General features: G+C 42.5%; 2 protein-coding genes across 4 annotated transcripts; both read right to left on the bottom strand.

The window, feature by feature from the left end:
* Positions 1-2339: 2339 nt before the first annotated feature.
* On the bottom strand, positions 2340-15200 carry LOC310766193 (mas-related G-protein coupled receptor member H-like). 3 transcript variants are annotated; one of them, XM_083622251.1, is made up of 3 exons: positions 15182-15200; positions 5559-5745; positions 2340-3853 (listed from the first exon to the last, which is right to left on the bottom strand). In XM_083622251.1, the coding sequence occupies exon 3, from the start codon at positions 3804-3806 to the stop codon at positions 2823-2825; it is 984 nt and encodes a 327-aa protein (XP_083478377.1). In that variant the 5' UTR covers positions 3807-3853; positions 5559-5745; positions 15182-15200; the 3' UTR covers positions 2340-2822. The 3 variants fall into 3 exon arrangements, with proteins under 3 accessions (XP_083478377.1, XP_083478376.1, XP_083478378.1); XM_083622250.1 differs by lacking the exon at positions 15182-15200 and adding an exon at positions 5891-5967; XM_083622252.1 differs by lacking the exon at positions 15182-15200 and having other exon boundaries at positions 2340-3850; positions 5559-5839.
* Positions 8792-11457, bottom strand: LOC310766196 (mas-related G-protein coupled receptor member H-like). Its single transcript, XM_083622262.1, has 2 exons — positions 11295-11457; positions 8792-10355 (listed from the first exon to the last, which is right to left on the bottom strand). The coding sequence occupies exon 2, from the start codon at positions 10309-10311 to the stop codon at positions 9328-9330; it is 984 nt and encodes a 327-aa protein (XP_083478388.1). The 5' UTR covers positions 10312-10355; positions 11295-11457; the 3' UTR covers positions 8792-9327.
* Positions 15201-16957: the final 1757 nt, after the last annotated feature.

The raw sequence follows: 16957 nt of genomic DNA, 5'->3' as shown, positions 1-16957 counted from the left end.
GTATCTGAAGAACAAAAAAAGAGAGTCCTGCTAGATCAGTTCAGTGGCCGTTGTAGTCAATTGTCCTGGTCTCACAGTGGCCAAGCAGATGCTTCAAGGAAGCCCACAACAGCTTCTGAACACAACAGTACTCTCCTCCCCCGTGATGTTCTGCTGGCAGGCCTTTATCGCCTTAATTTTCCAACCCCCTTGGGACAACTTTGACATGTCTGGGAGGCCAATCTGCTTTTTTTGGTGGGGTGTGGGCACACTTCTGTCCGATCCCATATGCACTAGTTCTTTACAGCCTCTATTTATTGAAATCAAGTACTCTTCATTCCATCCTGGGGGACATGGAGAAAAATATCTCAGTCTGAACAAGGCATAGCCATACCGTAAGATGTTATTTCTGATGTATTTTTGCGGGGGAGAAAAAAAGAAAGAAGGAGAGAAAGCCACTCCATTCTATGCCACTCCAACTCACTCTCACTCATTCAACATTCCATCCCACTGAGTTTTCAGTGGGGTGTTCAGAGGTTTTTATGCCCCTCTCAGAGCTACCCAAATCTACTGAAGTATGCCTCTTATGTAAAGGTCGTACAGTTTTGTCTACAGGAGTATCAACTTGGTGTTACTGCACATGAGACTGATATATGCGAATATGTATGACATACTGGGCACATGTTCTTGGCAGTTAAACACCAGGGCATTATTATCTGCCATCAGAGCTATCTTGTTTGGGCATGTGTAGATGATAGTCAGGTGTTTCCTCTCGATGAAGATAGTTACAATATGTCATGTGAAAAAGAACTATATACAAAAGCATTCCCAAACAGCCTTCTGCAAAATAAATAAAATCACTAGTCTTGTCAACACTCCTTTGACTCATCTCAAAGTTTTGCATGAGAGAGCCATGAACCTTGACCTTGCCTGCACATTTGCATTCCAGTGCTGGACTAAGAGTGGAGAGAGCTAGATTGAAATCACTATTTAGCAATGGCACTTAGTGAGTGCCCTTGATTCAGTCACACACTCACCCTAACCTACCTCACAGAATTGTTGTAAGGATAAACTGAAAGGTGATGCATACCATGTATACCATATTTTAAGGGACATGGGTGGCGCTGTGGTCTAAACCACTGAGCCTCTTGGGCTTGCCGATCAGAAGGTCAGTGGTTTGAATCCCCATGACAGGATGAGCTCCTGTTGCTCTGTCCCAGCTCCTGCCAACCTAGCAGTCTGAAAGCATGCTGGTTCAAGTAGATAAATAGGTACAGCTGTAGCAGGAAGGTAAACGGCGTTTCCATGCACTCTGGTTTTCATCACGGTGTTTCATTGCACCAGAAGTGGTTTAGTCATGCTGGCTGCATGACCCAGAAAGCCATCTGTGGACAAATGCTGGCTCCCTCAGCCTGAAAGCGAGATGAGCACCATACCACATAGTCACCTTTGGCTGGACTTAACCATCCCTTTACCTTTACTTATACCATATTTGGTTGGCATAGCAGAAGTGCATACCCCTTATCCCAGGCCTCATCCTGAAGGAGAGTAGGGAGGCTTTCCTGGCATCCCCATGCCTTTGCATGCTGGTGAGGCATTCCTTATCCGGCTCCTAAAAGCTATTGCTAAACAAATGCTGCTGGCAAGAAGCTTTGGGGAAGAAGTAGGTTAAATCTTGCTCCCCTCGTGTGCACCAGTTGCATGTGAGTTGGGGGCAGGGGCAGAAAAAGCATCTGATATGTCCAGCCGCAATTGCATGACACCACCTCAGAGTTCTCTGTGTTTACTTTTAGTCAGGGTGAAGCAAAGAGTCTTATGCAAAGTGCTCTCATTGTGTTTGATTAATAGTGCTCTGATGTTGCCTTCCACAAATGCAGAGCCATAACTGGTGGGGGGGGGGGGGAGGTTTACGCCAGGACTTTTGCCTGGGTGAAATCTCCAAGGGGTACCATTGATGCTCCTAGCCTGCCAGTCATTTTACTGTCTGGGCTTTAGAACAGTTCTCCCTGCACCTCTGTGTGTGAGAGACGAGAGTGGGAATGTAGGGTGGGGAGAAGACTATTTCCAAATCCTTTCCCTCCTCCTTCCTTTTCTCCCACCCAGATTTTGGACTTCTCTCTGTCACAGCCTCTTCCTGCTCACTAAACCCTGTTACCTCTTCAGCTTCCAACACCACCAACTCCTCCTCCTCCTCCTCCCAGTCTCCTCCCTCTGACCACTCATCGTTGTCCCACCACCAATCCCCTGGCTCTGAGTCTTCTTCCCTAGGGGTTCTTCAGCTGGTGCCTCCCACCACTTCTCTGCCCCTACCCAGTCCATGACAGCATTTTACAACAGCAATGCAAACAAGTGTAGACATGTTACAGCTAGATGCAAACTTGTATTAGAAACGGTGGCTTACAAAGCAATGCAAGGGGTGATTATACATACAAGATTACAGTATATCAAATATAGATGAAGGGCTTTTGTACATTCATGATTCTGGTAACTAGTTGTACAACAGAGACATGGTTTTGATGGTATAGCATGCTTTGCTTCATAACACTACAAGACTTAGAATAATTAAGAGCTTCTGAGTTCATCTAGTTCACCCACCTGCTGAAATTCTAAACACATCCTGGAATCAATAGCCCACACTGAATACAGGTCAAGAAAAGTACTGGTAATGGAAACCAAAATTACACAGGTATGCTTCAAAGAAACTAGGATTATAAATCTTTTGGAGCCATCAAAACTTAATCTCAGCAGTGGAATATAAATATACACTTGTTTACTTGGTAGGAGCTAGAACAACTTATAGTAACCAGAGTGGTATAGCTATAAGTTGTACTCTTTCAAAGCCATCACAAGCGACTTAAAGCACAGGTCTCCACTTCTTCTGTTTGCTTTTCTTCTTCCTTGAAAATATTTTGGAGTATGGCTTTCATGCCCTTTACATGCCCGCCTCTCTTTCGTCTCCCAAACACAAAATAGAGCAAAGGGTTAACACTGCTGTTCAGAGTGGCGCACAAGTAGCCATATTGCAATCGATGCAAAGTTGGAATATGGAAAACATAATGGCCAATGTAAAAGGCATTCAGTGGAAAAGAAAGAAAGATAAAGAAGAAAAGAGTAAGGAGGATGACTATAATGAGCTTGCCCCGCTTCTGCTGTTGTGTTTTAAAGCAGACCTTGATGAACAGGATCAGTGTGGAGACAGTTATTAATGGGAGACAAAAGAAGCCATTCTCAATGTACTGGTAGAGTCTTACAGAACCATGATACTCTTTAACAGCCAGGTAGAGAATGAAATGTGTTCCAGGGAGAAAGAAAGAAAGCACCCATATGAAGGCACACAAAACAATGGACAAACGTGGTGGTCGGTGGCATCCATACCAAACTGGGAAGAGTACAGACACACACCTGTCAATGCTGATGGCCATCAGCAGAAACTGACCCGCGTTGTACATGAATTGGAAAATATCTTCAAAGAATTCAAATGCAACACCCTCATCCTGTTTGCGATTCTGAAGCCAGCGTATTTCTAGAATAAGGTCCACAGCAAGTAAACCAAAGTCTGCAACGGCGAGGTTCAGGATGTACGTGGTGAAGGGGGTCCTCTGAATACGGAATCCAAGCAGCCAGATGACAGTTCCATTCCCCAAGCATCCCAAAATGCAAACTATAATTATTGATACACACACTATATACATTGTTACTGTCTTGTATACAAATTCTGGATCATCATTACTGTGGCTACTGTTGGGGTAAGCGCTTGCATTGAAGGCTGCATAATATTTCTCTCCAGCATTCAAAGGGGGCAGGGATGTTGGGCTGAAGATGGCCATTGTGCTCAACCTTTGCTTTTGTGTATCGTCTGGTGTGGATAGTCCTGCTGGAAGACATGGGAAAAAAGTGGGATTAGCTTTTGCAGTTGGTCAGCAATGATAAAAAGTAACACGTTCATTGGGACGCAGGTGGCGCTGTGGTCGAAACCACAGCGCCTAGTGCTTGCTGATCAGAAGGCTGGTGGTTCGAATCCCCGCAACGGGGTGAGCTCCTGTTGCTTGGTCCCTGCTCCTGCCAACCTAGCAGTTCGAAAGCACGTCAAAGTGCAAATAGATAAATAGGTACCTGTGCGCTGCTCTGGTTTGCCAGAAGTGGCTTAGTCATGCTGGCCACATGACCCAGAAGCTGTACACCGGCTCCCTCAGCCAGTAAAGTGAGATGAGCGCTGCAACCCCAGAGTTTTCTGTGACTGGACCTAATGGTCAGGGGTCCCTTTACCTTTAACATGTTCATTGGAGTCAACAAAGAGACCATGTCAAGAAGGGGCCAGATTGCCAGCAGAAGCAGTGAGAGTAGGGGAAAGAAAAATAGTGTTCAAGGCTGGGTAATATGCCCACAAGCTTTGGCTGGCTGGCTGGCTCACTAATTAGTAAGAATATATATAACCCCAGTACGTGACCCGGAAGTGTCTTCAGGCAGCGCTGGCCCCCGGCCTCTTAAGCGAGATGGGCGCACAACCCCAGAGTCGGTCACGACTGGCCTGTACGGGCAGGGGTACCTTTAGAATCATAGAATCATAGAGTTGGAAGAGACCACAAGGGTCATCGAGTCCAACCCCCTGCCAAGCAGGAAACACCATCAGAGCACTCCTGACATATGGTTGTCAAGCCTCTGCTTAAAGACCTCCAAAGAAGGAGACTCCACCACACTCCTTGGCAGCAAATTCCACTGTCGAACAGCTCTTACTGTCAGGAAGTTCTTCCTAATGTTTAGGTGGAATTTTCTTCCTTGTAGTTTGGATCCATTGCTCCGTGTCCGCTTCTCTCGAGCAGCAGAAAACAACCTTTCTCCCTCCTCTGTGTGACATCCTTTTATATATTTGAACATGGCTATCATATCACCCCTTAACCTCCTCTTCTCCAGGCTAAACATGCCCAGCTCCCTTAGCCGTTCCTCATAAGGCATCGTTTCCAGGCCTTTGACCATTTTGGTTGCCCTCCTCTTTACCTTTTCCTTTATATAACCCCAGTAGGCTAAACTACCCAAGCTGGCTGCTTCGTGTTGTTTGTTTGTTGTTAGCAAATTCTAATGCTTCTGCTGCTGATAGTAATAATTCTTAGCAATGAGAACAGAATAAAAATATATTTAAAAAATGCAAAATGTTCTGGATTTCTTTTTCTTTTTTTAAGGATGGGAGAAGAATTAATTTGGAAAGGTTAGAAAGGAAATAAAAGCTGGACAAATGACAACAAACACTTTCTAATAGACAGCATTTGCAAAAGCGTCCTGCATTTAAAAAAATTAAGACTTCACCACCTTACCCCAAGTACGGTGACTGGAGAGTTTTGGGTAAGGCGATAAGACTTTTAAGCTGGACCTGCAGATCTCAACAATTAAAACAATAATTAATTTGATTTTGGGTAAAGGCACGTAGATTTATTTTGATTAGGATAAAGATGAAGAGGTCAAGCCAAAAGCTTTAGAGGAAATACTGGCTTTGAGAAGGGGAGTGGAGAAAAAGAATGGAAAGTGATCTCTGAGATGAGAAAATTGTGCCATCAGGAAAAGAACCTCTACAAAACATTTCCTACCTTATGCCAACCACAGATGTTTGCTCACAAGGTTTGAGATGTTCTCTGATGCCTCTAGGATATCAGTTGATATTTCTTCTCTGTGTTCAAAATAAAATACTCATCCAGAAGTCAGCACACATTTTGAGCAGAGAATGTCAAATGGAAGAGTTGTTTGTTCAGCAAGTTGAGGCAGATAACGGAAATCCTGTTAACAAGTGCAAATCCGTTAGTTGGTGCCCAACTTAGCCACGGATTGTCTTTTGCTTCCTGATACTTCAAGAATCTCCTGTGAGTGTGTGTTCCTTTATAACTTACAAAAACCTCAGGTGACATATGCACTTTATACTTACAAGTGTTTCCAGGGTCACAGCTGATAGTAAAATTTGACATTTGGATTCCGGACAATCAACTGTCAGATGAACTTTAGTACTGGACACTGCGAGATCAATAGCTCAAGTGAACTTTACTCCAGTAAACATGCAATTTCTTCTTTAGCCAATTTTTGCATGTGCCTAAGGGAGCGGGAAGTGGATTTAGAGTGAACTGTTTCTATGTCATGCCCTTTGCCAGACCCCAAGAAGACATATTGGGCAAATGCTGAGATTTGAGAAATGCTGAGTTGCAGCAATCATTAGCTGAGATTCCTGCATTGCAGGGGGCTTGACCAGATGACCTTTGGGGTTCCTTTCAACTCTACAGTTCTATGATTCTGTGAAATGCGCCATAACATTTTAACCACAAATTGCCAAGCTAACTCTTTTAGAAGGTAAACATTCTAGTGTGGTCGAAGGCTGAAATATATACAGAGAGACAAATGGCTGGGTTGGATAAGGTCCATTTCATTAAATGTTAGACGTAAACCTGCACAGAAGAGTTGTAGGTGAGGGAACTGACTATGATTAAGAAATCCCATATCTATTAGGGCAAACAAACCCCTGCTGGGTCAATGGCAAGGCTATCTTCTTACCCCAGCCAAAGTAGGTTCTGTGCCAACCACCACCCGAAAGTCAACTATTAAGAATAAACCAGGTACTGGCTAAGGCTACTGTCTGGTGCTAGTACAAAGTCCACAAGACCTAACCAGCCATAGGTCATGGGTTTATCATGGCCTGAATAATATTTCACCAAGTCTGCTGCTCAAAATGGTCACCAGGCCAATGCCCTCAGACAGACCCTCCAAGTGTCTCTATTTTCCAGGGACAATCCTAGGTTTACAGATGACGTCCCAGTTTCTGATTTGATCCCAGAATGTCCCACTTTTCCTTAGGACATCCCTATTTCCATTAGATAAATATTGGAGGGCATGGAGTTATGCGATCCCCAAGGCATGGAGATAAGTAACTATACAACCTTTAGAAGACTTCTGAAGGAAGCCCTGTATAGGAAGGGCAGTGTATTAAAAAATAATAATTAATTAATTATGTTTTATATATGTTGGAAGCTGCACTGTCAGATGTGTGGGGCATTATTATTATTATTATTATTATTATTATTATTATTATTAGTGCTTTTTTCTTAAAAAAAATGTTTAGGGGTGCTCTCATTTTGATTCAAGGAAATCACCATTTTACAGTTCAAATCAAGAAAAATAAATACAGTAAATGGACAAAAGTACAAAGATTCACAAAATGTTTAGGGGTATGTGTCCCCCCAGAAAAAAAAGCACTGATTATTATTATTGAATCGAACGTTCTTATTTTCATCAGTGAAATGTTCGAGGGCAAGCTCAGTGTGCTGAAGCCAGGCCTGCTCTAAAATGGCTGCCACTGGGCTCTATAGCCAAAGTAGGTCTAAAATATCATGGCCACCAGCAGACCTAATGGGGAAGGGCAGGTGGCTGATGCACTCGCTCAAATCTGAGACAGAGATGACCGTGGAGTCCTAACCTGCAACACTCTTGGCACAAAAGGAGGCAACTGATAACCAACTGCCCACAGGAGGGCGGAGGAGGCCCAAGACAAACCAGCTACCAAGCAGTCAGCTCTGTGGCATGTGTGCTGCCCAAGTCCCACATTGTCCTTTCGACCAAGCTGCTCAGCAGCGGCTCACATGCCTAAAAGTCACAGAGCAGGAGAAGGTAGTCCAGCTCAAGGCTTGCCTATCTGCCAACTCAAAAAGTTTCCTGCCAGCTTCCCACGCTAAATGGAGCTCAAACGCCCCAAGAGACACCAGCAGTGAAAACAGAACAGTGGAGTCAGTAATTTTGAATAGCTATTTTATTAGCAAGCAGATACCTATATAAGTACAACGTCCATCAAACACCATTTAACACACTAACTGAATAAGCTAAGCGACTGACTTGTTCTCAATAGTTTATTCATCCTAAAGATAAATTACTATATACCAGCAGTGAGTGCACATGCAAATGGTGCTTCAGAATAGGACAGAGGAGGGTGTATGGAAACGGGGCAGGTCTGTGTGCAAGGGAGAGTTGAAAAAAGGAGGAAAGAAGAGGTTGAACATGATACTGGTGTGCTTGCAAAGGAGGCCATGCAATAAGAGAGAGGGGAAGGCTTTGTTTGTTTGTTTGTTTGTTTGTTTGTTTGCCAACCTTCATCTGAGTATCACAGGGTAGTTTAAAGTACAGTGGTACCTCAGGTTACATACGCTTCAGATTACATACGCTTCAGGTTACATGCGCTTCAGGTTACAGACTCCGCTAACCCAGAAATATTACCTCGGGTTAAGAACTTTGCTTCAGGATGAGAACAAAAACCGTCCTCTGGCGGTGCGGCAGCAGCAGGAGGCCCCATTAGCTAAAGTGGTGCTTCAGGTTAAGAACAGTTTCAGACTAAGTACGGACCTCCGGAACAAATTAAGTACTTAACCCGAGGTACCACTGTATAAAAACACAAAAAATACATAAGATAATGACACACAAAACGATGCCCCCCTACATACACAATTTAAAAGGCCATAGATTGTTTAACTAGTCAAAGGTCTGGGAAAAGAAGAATGATCCCTCCCTCTGGGGACCTGATGATTCCTGGGGAGAAGATTCCACAAGTGGGGAGCCATCACAGAAAAGGTTCGTTTTCATGTTGCCATTCTCTGGACTGCTCAGGGGGGCGGCAAACAAAGAAGGACCTGATTATGATTTCAGGGTCCCGGTTGGTTCATATGGGGAGAGGTGGTCCTTGAGGTATTGCAGTTATGGGCTGTTGTTTCTTTTTTCCTTTTAAATCCTGTATCTGGATGCTGCTATAGAGGCCCTCAACCTCTTATTTATGTTCCTCTATGTGCACTCTGTGAGCAGGATGTGCACTCTATGAGCAGGATGGAATGCATCCTAAGAGTTCCCCTTCTTCTCTCCAGCTTCTCTCAGATTTCCTCTTTCTGCATTTGGCACAGAAATGGGTTGATCTCTGTGAAATGGAGACTGGAAGGGGGGGGGAGGAAGATGGTGGAGGGGAAAGGGGTGAATGTGAAAATTGGGTTGCTAAGGGGCTTACAACAAAGCAGGGAGGAGGATGCATGGGGATGAGGTTGAGAGCAGGGGCAAGAAAAGGGTGAATAGGAGGGGGAGATGTGTGAAAGAAGGAGGTGCACCTCTACTTAGTAGATGGTGAAATCTATCCCCTGCCCCGTTCCTCTGTTCCTCTCTCAGCTGGTTTCATGGTATAGCCCCAATTCCTGCAGGGAGGAGGTGGGAACCATCTTGAAGAGGCAAGCTCAATGTAGGTCACTGCAAATCATCCCATATTCTTTGAAGAAATAGAAGGTGAATCTTGAGCACAGGGGCTAAGAATGTGTGATTGCATCTTTTGGATTAAATCTTTTGGAGCCATCATAACTTGGTTTCAGCCGAGGGTGCCATTTCATCTGGATGACTTTCTTCCTCTTTGAAAACATTCTGAAGTATGACTTTCATGCTTCTCCTAGGTTTGCCTCTCTTTGGTCTCCCAACCAGGAAATAGATCAAAGGGTTAACGCTGCTGTTCAGAGTGACGCACAAGTAGCCATATTGTAGGCGATGCAAAGTTGGCGACTCAAAAATATAATGGCTTATGTAAAAGACATTCATTGGGAAAGAAAAAGAAAGAAAGAAGAGGAGTGTAAGCAGGATAACCGTGATCAGCTTTCTCCACCTTATCCCTTGTGTTTTAAAGCAGAACTTGATAAAAAGGATCAAAGTGGAGAAAGTCATGAGTGGGAGGCAAATGAAGCCGTTCACAATATACTGGTAGCACCTTATATACTTGCGTTCCTTCTTAGCAGTCAGGAAGAGAATGAAGTGAATTCCAGGGAAAATGAAAGAAAATATCCATATCAAGGCACACAAAATGGTAGACAAATGTGGCGGCCGGTGGCATCGATACCAAATGGGGAACAGGATACAAACACACCTGTCGATGCTGATGGCCGTCAGCAGAAACTGACCAGTGTTGTACATGGATTGGAAAATATCTTCGAAGAATTCAAACACGATGCCTTCATCCTGTTTACGGTTTTGAAGATAGCGTATTTCTAAAATAAAGTCAACAGCGAGTAAACCAAAGTCCGCAATGGCAAGGTTCAGGATGTATGTGGTGAAGGGGGTCCTCTGAATACGGAATCCAAGCAGCCAGATGACAGTTCCATTCCCCAAGCATCCCAAAATGCAAACTATAATAATTGATACACACACTATATACATTGTTACTGTCCTATATAAAAATTCTGGGTCATCATTACTGTGGCTGTTGTTGGAAAAAACACTTGCATTGGATGCTCCATAATATTTCTCTCCAGCATCCAAAGGGTACAGGAGCGTTGGGCTGAAACTTGCCATTGTGTTCAACTTTGGCTTTTGTGTTCTGTCTGGTGTAGAGATTCCTGCTGGGAGAAATGTGAGAAAAGGTCACGTTAGCCTTTTGCTAACAAGGTGAACAAACTTTTTCAGTCTAGTCTTTCTTGCTTCAGTCTGAGAAACCACTGCTAAGGTGAAATGCTTCTTATTACACCCTCTCCAGTTAAAGTTGCATTTTCAGAAAGACACATACAGACAATAAAGTTATCCTACCACTTTCCATTGTTTCATTTTTCTACCCCATTGATTGCAGAGGACATGAAGCTATCCCAGTTGGACTTGCTGGCCTACTTTGAATGTGGCTAGCCAGGGCAGTAAAGGAGGCAAGATAGGTGAATGAATGGAAGGTTCTGAAACAGAAATCATGGAGTGATAGATGACAGTTTCACTCTTGCTGTCAATGTCTCCTTTCAAATAGTAAAATTTAGTTTTCTTTTCTCCCTCTTAAAAAATGTGTGTGTTGTTTTTGCTTGTTTGCATTTCATACTATCCTGGTTCTAGTAAAGTTCAGTTTTTACCTCTGTAAGCAGTGAATTTTCTCCCTTTAATAGTATCCTAGTTCTATACTTGTAACCCGAAGGCCAGCTCTTTTTTTTCACTTAATCAACTGCACAAAACTGAACTGGAATGGGAGTGCCCCATCCATCTCAAGACTGTCCCATCCAAAAATACCCAGAAGCAGCAATATCACTGGGGAAAACATGGGGACTGCAAGGGTGACAGTCACCATCCTGCAGTGACTTTGATCCATGGGGAAATATCAGAGGAACACACTGTTTAAATGATGACAGCAGAGAAGGCAATTTGGAAAGGAAGAGATGAATATGAGCAAAGGCAGTTGGAAATAATTTCCCTACATTCTGGATGGAGGTGAAGAGGTTAAGCCCAAAGCTTTTGTCTTTAAGGTGGGGTGTGGAGGAAGGGAGAATGTAATGTGGCTTCAAAGAAGAGGAAGAATGTCCTACCTTAATTCCAATCACAGATGTTTGCTCTCTTAGAATTCTAAGGTCTGAGCCAGTATTTCTTCTCCGTTTTTCAAAACAAGTTGCCGATCCAGATGTCAGCACTCAGCACTGAGCAAAGAACATCAGATAGACTATCATGTTGGTTCAGCAAGGGTGGGGCAGGTAATTGATATCCTGTTAAAATGTGCAAATCCATTAGCTGGTGTTTCAAAAAAAAAAAAAAGGGCGAGGTTAGCTGGTGTTTTTTTAAAAAAGGCGAAGTTAGGGTTAACTTTCTTTCCCGGGATGCATCAGCAATCCCCTGTGTGCGCTTGAAATTGTTTTGGTTGTAACACAGCAAAGTCTCAGAAGATATTTGCAGCTTGTACTTGCAGATGTTTCAAGCTTAGTGGCATGTTGCATTAATAGTCAGATTCTGTACTGAATCAGCGACGATAATGGAGCTTTTCAATCTGTTGCATCTTCAGGCAGAGCTTTAAAAGGCTGCTGCCAGAAATCCTGGAGTACTCCTGTCAATCAGTGTTAACAGCACTGAACTAGAACCATAGAGTGGTAGAGTAGGAATGGATCCCAAGGCCCATGTAATCCAATCCCCTGTGATGCAGGATAAAGCGTGTTCTCCTTCATGGAGAGCACATGTTGCAGTGGGGGCCTCCAGGACACTCCAAAGTTGTGAGGCAGGCTAATTGATCATTGGCCACTGATGTGATTGGGGCTTCCCTTGTTGTTGGGAAGAAGTTAATGTTGCCATTTGTTGATTGACAGCCAGAAATGCTAAAACTTCTTGCACGAGGCTAGGGCTTCCTCTTTTCGCCCGTGCATCGGATTGCCCGTCCCCCTTCCCTATATTTAGGGTTGTTCGCTTTGACTTTGCTATGCCTGTCATGGGGTCGTCTGCTCTTGGGGCAGGGGCCCGGTAGGAATTTTGTCCATCTGGCTGATTGGCTGGGGCCATTTGGTTTTTCCTACTGCGTAGCAAATCGTCACAACTTGTAAGGTTGTGGTTAGGCATTGGTTTATGGTTTGGTTGGTTGAGGGGCATGGACTGGCTGTGCCTGCCCCTCTAATGCTGCTGCTGCAAAGGATTCCATTAAAGGAATCAGGGGCTAACTATTGCTTGTCCACCCTGTCAGGGGGGCTCGGGCCATGCAAGAGCTCAGTCTGTCCCCCATGGGGAGGCAGATAGTCGCAACCAATGCCTGAGCAACCAAAAACCTTAAACAAAAATTTCTGTGTGATGTGTGAGTTATTGGGGTGGCCCTGGGGACCTCGACATGCAACTAGATGGAGTAATAAGTTTAACTTAGTATAAAGCAGCTTTCCTATGTTCCCACATTCACAGATTCGCACATATACATATCTTAAGAATTGAGCTGTGGACATGATGGAAGCCAAAACAGACTGAAGGAGAGATCAGGACAAAGCAATCAAACCAGGGCTTTTCTGCAAATGCTGCTTTTGAAGAGGAGTGTAACGAAAGAGAGAGAGAGGCGGAGGCAGCACAGAGAAGGAGAAAAAAGCAGGAAGGAAAGATCTCATGCATCAGTGCCAGCCCATTGAAAATGCTGCTTTAAAAGGATTCCAAATGATACTGCAAATGCTTTCTTGCTGCCTTGTTAAAACACCAGTTCCTGATTACGCACTCACATTGCTGTAATTCTATCCCTGCAAGCAGCTGCTTTATGCTCTTGCCCAATTTTCTATACACTACATCTGGGATGAAAGAAGACTGAAGGACTTCAAGCCTCAAACATCCTACTTCCAACCAATCGTTTGATCACAGATGAGAACAGACAGGTTTGAGATATTCAGAACTTCACACAAGACTCCCCTCTCGCAAGTGTGTTGCATGTCAAATGTAATGTGATCATATACTTGAGTTGGCAGAAACACACACACACCATAATAACATGGACTTGGTTCCTTAGAGCATGCAAAGGTTCCAGGTTCAGTCTTAGAATTTTCTTTTTTTTTTTTATAAATATTTATTAAAGTTTTACAAAACAAAAAATTCATCATTTCAAAGTATATCGTTTCCATACATAAAGCTCATATAAAAAAAAAAACAAATACATCAAAAAGGAGAAAAAAGAAAAAATAGAAAAAGCAAAAATATCTATCACAAATAAGAAAAAAGCAGAAAAAAAGAAAAAAGAAGTACTCACTTTCTTAGATTTATAAAGTTCCATACCCCTCTGTCATGACCTCCTCACATCCCCCTTTTTTGTGTTCCACTATATTTCAATCAGATTCAGCAAATTCAAAACCTTGTTCAAACCATATTAAATTTGTATTCTAATTATTATGTCTCCATTTTCCATTGTTTTAGTCCATACCCATATACTACGACATAATAGTGTTCTGTTCTTGACCCCCTATCCTTTTTTGACAATTTTGTTTTCATACACATTTAACCATAGTCACACAAACCCTGTTACCTTCACTTCCCACATCCTATTGACACTCAGAAATTTTACAGTATTTTTGTAGATAGTCCTTAAACTTTTTCCAATCCTGCTCCATCAGTTCTTCTCCCTGGTCACGGATTCTCGGATTAGAATTTTCAGGTAGGACTGGGAGAACACCAAGCAGTGATGGGAGTGTCTTCAATTGTGTCTGTCTCCATGTGAGCCCATTGTTTCATCTAGTCCTATAGGAATATGCGGCATACTTGGTTGGCGATGTAGTAGCGTTCTATATTGGGAATCCCCTCCCCCCCCATGCTAACAAAACTCACTGCAGTCAACTGAAGGCAAGCAACCATGCTCTGGGCTCCCCACAACTTCTCTCACTGCCAACAAAAAACTAATAAATGAATGGAAAAAGAACCTGCCCACATGACGGTGACACAGAAACCTCACACACATTATGTCAAAGAATGAAAGCTTTCTACCCCCCTTCTCCCCCCAATTCCTCTCTTCTCTCCCATCTTCATACGGTCTATAACATTAGTGTCTCCCATTGAATATAACTGATCTGTAGAAAGGACTCTATGAACTGAAAGCAGAGGTGCCGCATGTATTTTTGTTACCCAAAGAAATCTTAATAAAAGCAATTTTTAAAAATCTGGGCAAGTCAGTATAGACAATATTGAGCAAGATGGACCAGTCATCTGACTAAGTATTGTTGCTGTCTACTTTCACCACCCACAGATGTTCAGGGGCTGAGTGCAAGGAGAGATAACTTCTGTGTTGCACACACTAAGTTGTAATATTCCCTCCCTACACTGATGCATCTGGTACCTTCATTATGCACATTTTACCATATACAGATCCTGCACCTCTTTATCCTGGCCTTTGACACCTGTCTGGTACCCGGTGCTTTTAACATGCTTTATTAATAGTGCTCTACCACAAATGCTTTCAGTGAGAAGTCTGTTTGATCTAGATGAAAACATTTATGCAGTACTGATATTAATATAAACATCTGAAATCATTAATTAAGAAACAGACTGGTCTACAGGATGGCACTCAAGTTGGATCTCTGTTGAGTTTCACAATTAATATTGCTTTTACAGTACTTTGTTCTTCGATTCAGGAAGTTTACCTTTCTCTAAACTCTCATTCTTATCCCAACTAATTGTTGCATTAAAACAATAATATCATAATAAGACAATCTCTTTCATGCATGAATCATATAATTCACATTACATCATGAATCACATTACAGGATCTCCAGATAGCCATTCTTGCTGCTCTCTGGATAACCATAGTATAGCAAGCATTACAATCTAAAAACATCACTCAGCAGTTGAAAAAATAAAATAAGTGGACATCTCTGAAGCACTTCAGACATATACACTTTATGGTAAATACATTTGTTTGAAAGGAGCATGCACTATAATCAGAAGAGAAATGCAGTTTCTGATTACTTTGAAGACATCATACCAGGTTTTGCTCCTGGAACTCTAGCTCCTCTGTATCTTCCTTCTCCTTCAAAAGAATCTGGAGTATGACCTATGTGTTCTGCTTAGATCAACCCCTTTTCTTTCTTCCAAACAGGAAACACATCAGTGGATGAAATATGATATTTAGACAGCTGCATAAGAACTAAAAATGTGTAAGAGCCGAATGAAGAAATGATCAGTTAAGAAAAACGAAATTAACCGGCAAGCTAAGTTAAGGAAGAAGCAGAGTACAAGCAGAATGGCTGCCTCTTCTGTTGTCACCTCAAAGATAGTTTTATGAACAGGATAAGAGTGGAGATCATTCTTAGTGAGAGGCCACACACAGTGCTATTTTTTCTAGACAAAAAGGTGCCAGAACTCACCATGAATGCCTCCCTTGTTCTCTTATAATGGAAATGGCGCCTACCTGAGAGGTGCCAGAACTGAGTTTCAATGAGTTCTGGCGGGAAAATAGCCCTGACCACACATGAAATAAAATTAAACCCACTTTTCAGAAGAGACATGGAGGAGGCACTAGAGAAGTCTTCGTTGTTCTCCTGACCTGTAGATCACTGCTATAGTAACTTCATCAGGATAAATCCCTTTATTGATGTTAGTTATGCCTTGATTTTATATTTCCATGCTTAAGCTGCTTAGCAGAATCATGGATACACAACCCAAAACCCAGGATATCATATATTGTACAGGTACAATTTCAGATGGTGCCACAGATAGCACTTCTCTCTGTGTTTGATGGAGATAATAAAAGCATGGCATGTAAAGAACTTAAAACATTTTTTCTTGGTAACTGAAAGTTTTATTATTGTTTATTATTATGTACTATTATTATTATTATTAATCTGTTGTACAAAATTGGAAAACTTTACAGGATTTTTGTGATGCTCTTGCATAAGAAATGTATGGAAGACTAATCCTTCTCAGAAAATTACATACTACTTTAAGGCCCTGAAAAGTTTGGCTAAAAGTCCTCCATTTCAAGATATATGGCAGCATTTTATTACATGTGTAAACATGCATCTTTTACATCAACAGCTCCCAACATTAAAACTTTGGAATTCTTAAATCTACTGGATTTATTTCATGAAGCAATATGCTATTATACATCTCCCCTGTTATTAAGATGATTACTTTTGTTAAATACAAATGCATTAATTAAAAAAACAAACCCACTCACATATATACATATAAGATTACAACCTAAGAATCATCATAACAAAATCCGTTGGGCAAACTGGAAAGTGGGAAAGATATCCCTCCCTTCCTGACATTTTCTGAGTTGGTTGCATAGCAGCATCAGTGGAAAATGGAGGAAGAATTGGCAGTGTTCCCCGCCCCCAATTCCATTATTCCTTGAACTTTGTTTCCTGTGTTTAGTCAGTCATGGTGCTTCTCCTTGCACAAATATCCTGCCATTCTTCTCCATCTCCTCAGTTTAAAAATGGTCCAAACTCTCAATGATCATCTCCTGCATGGTTTACTGTGACACTTTCCTCTCTGGGCTTCCTCACTGTTCTACTTTATCCAAAACTTGGCTGCCCCAACTATTCACATCTCTGGCCATTCACACTTTCTGTTGTCTCTCCCTGATTCCCTTCCACGGCTTCCCAGTCATTTCCACCATTGGTAAAACTCTGTATCCCTGTATCTGGATCCGAGCCGGTCTATAAGACAGTCACATGTGAACCTCTATGCTAGTAAAAGCCATATTATATTTGGAACGGGACCCAAAAGGTCAGCAAGAGCAAAACTAGAAGCA

This window comes from Podarcis filfolensis (genome assembly GCF_964270895.1).
Source record: "Podarcis filfolensis genome assembly, chromosome: 7".
Lineage (NCBI taxonomy): Eukaryota > Metazoa > Chordata > Lepidosauria > Squamata > Lacertidae > Podarcis > Podarcis filfolensis.
The sequence above is the reverse complement of the archived record's forward strand: the minus strand, read 5'-3'. Positions and strand labels throughout refer to the sequence as shown.

Excerpts from the sequence above, each read along its gene's own strand:
- LOC310766196 (XM_083622262.1), bottom strand. The coding sequence starts at position 10,311 with ATGGCAAGTTTCAGCCCAACGCTCCTGTACCCTTTGGATGCTGGAGAG.
- LOC310766193 (XM_083622251.1), bottom strand. The coding sequence starts at position 3,806 with ATGGCCATCTTCAGCCCAACATCCCTGCCCCCTTTGAATGCTGGAGAG.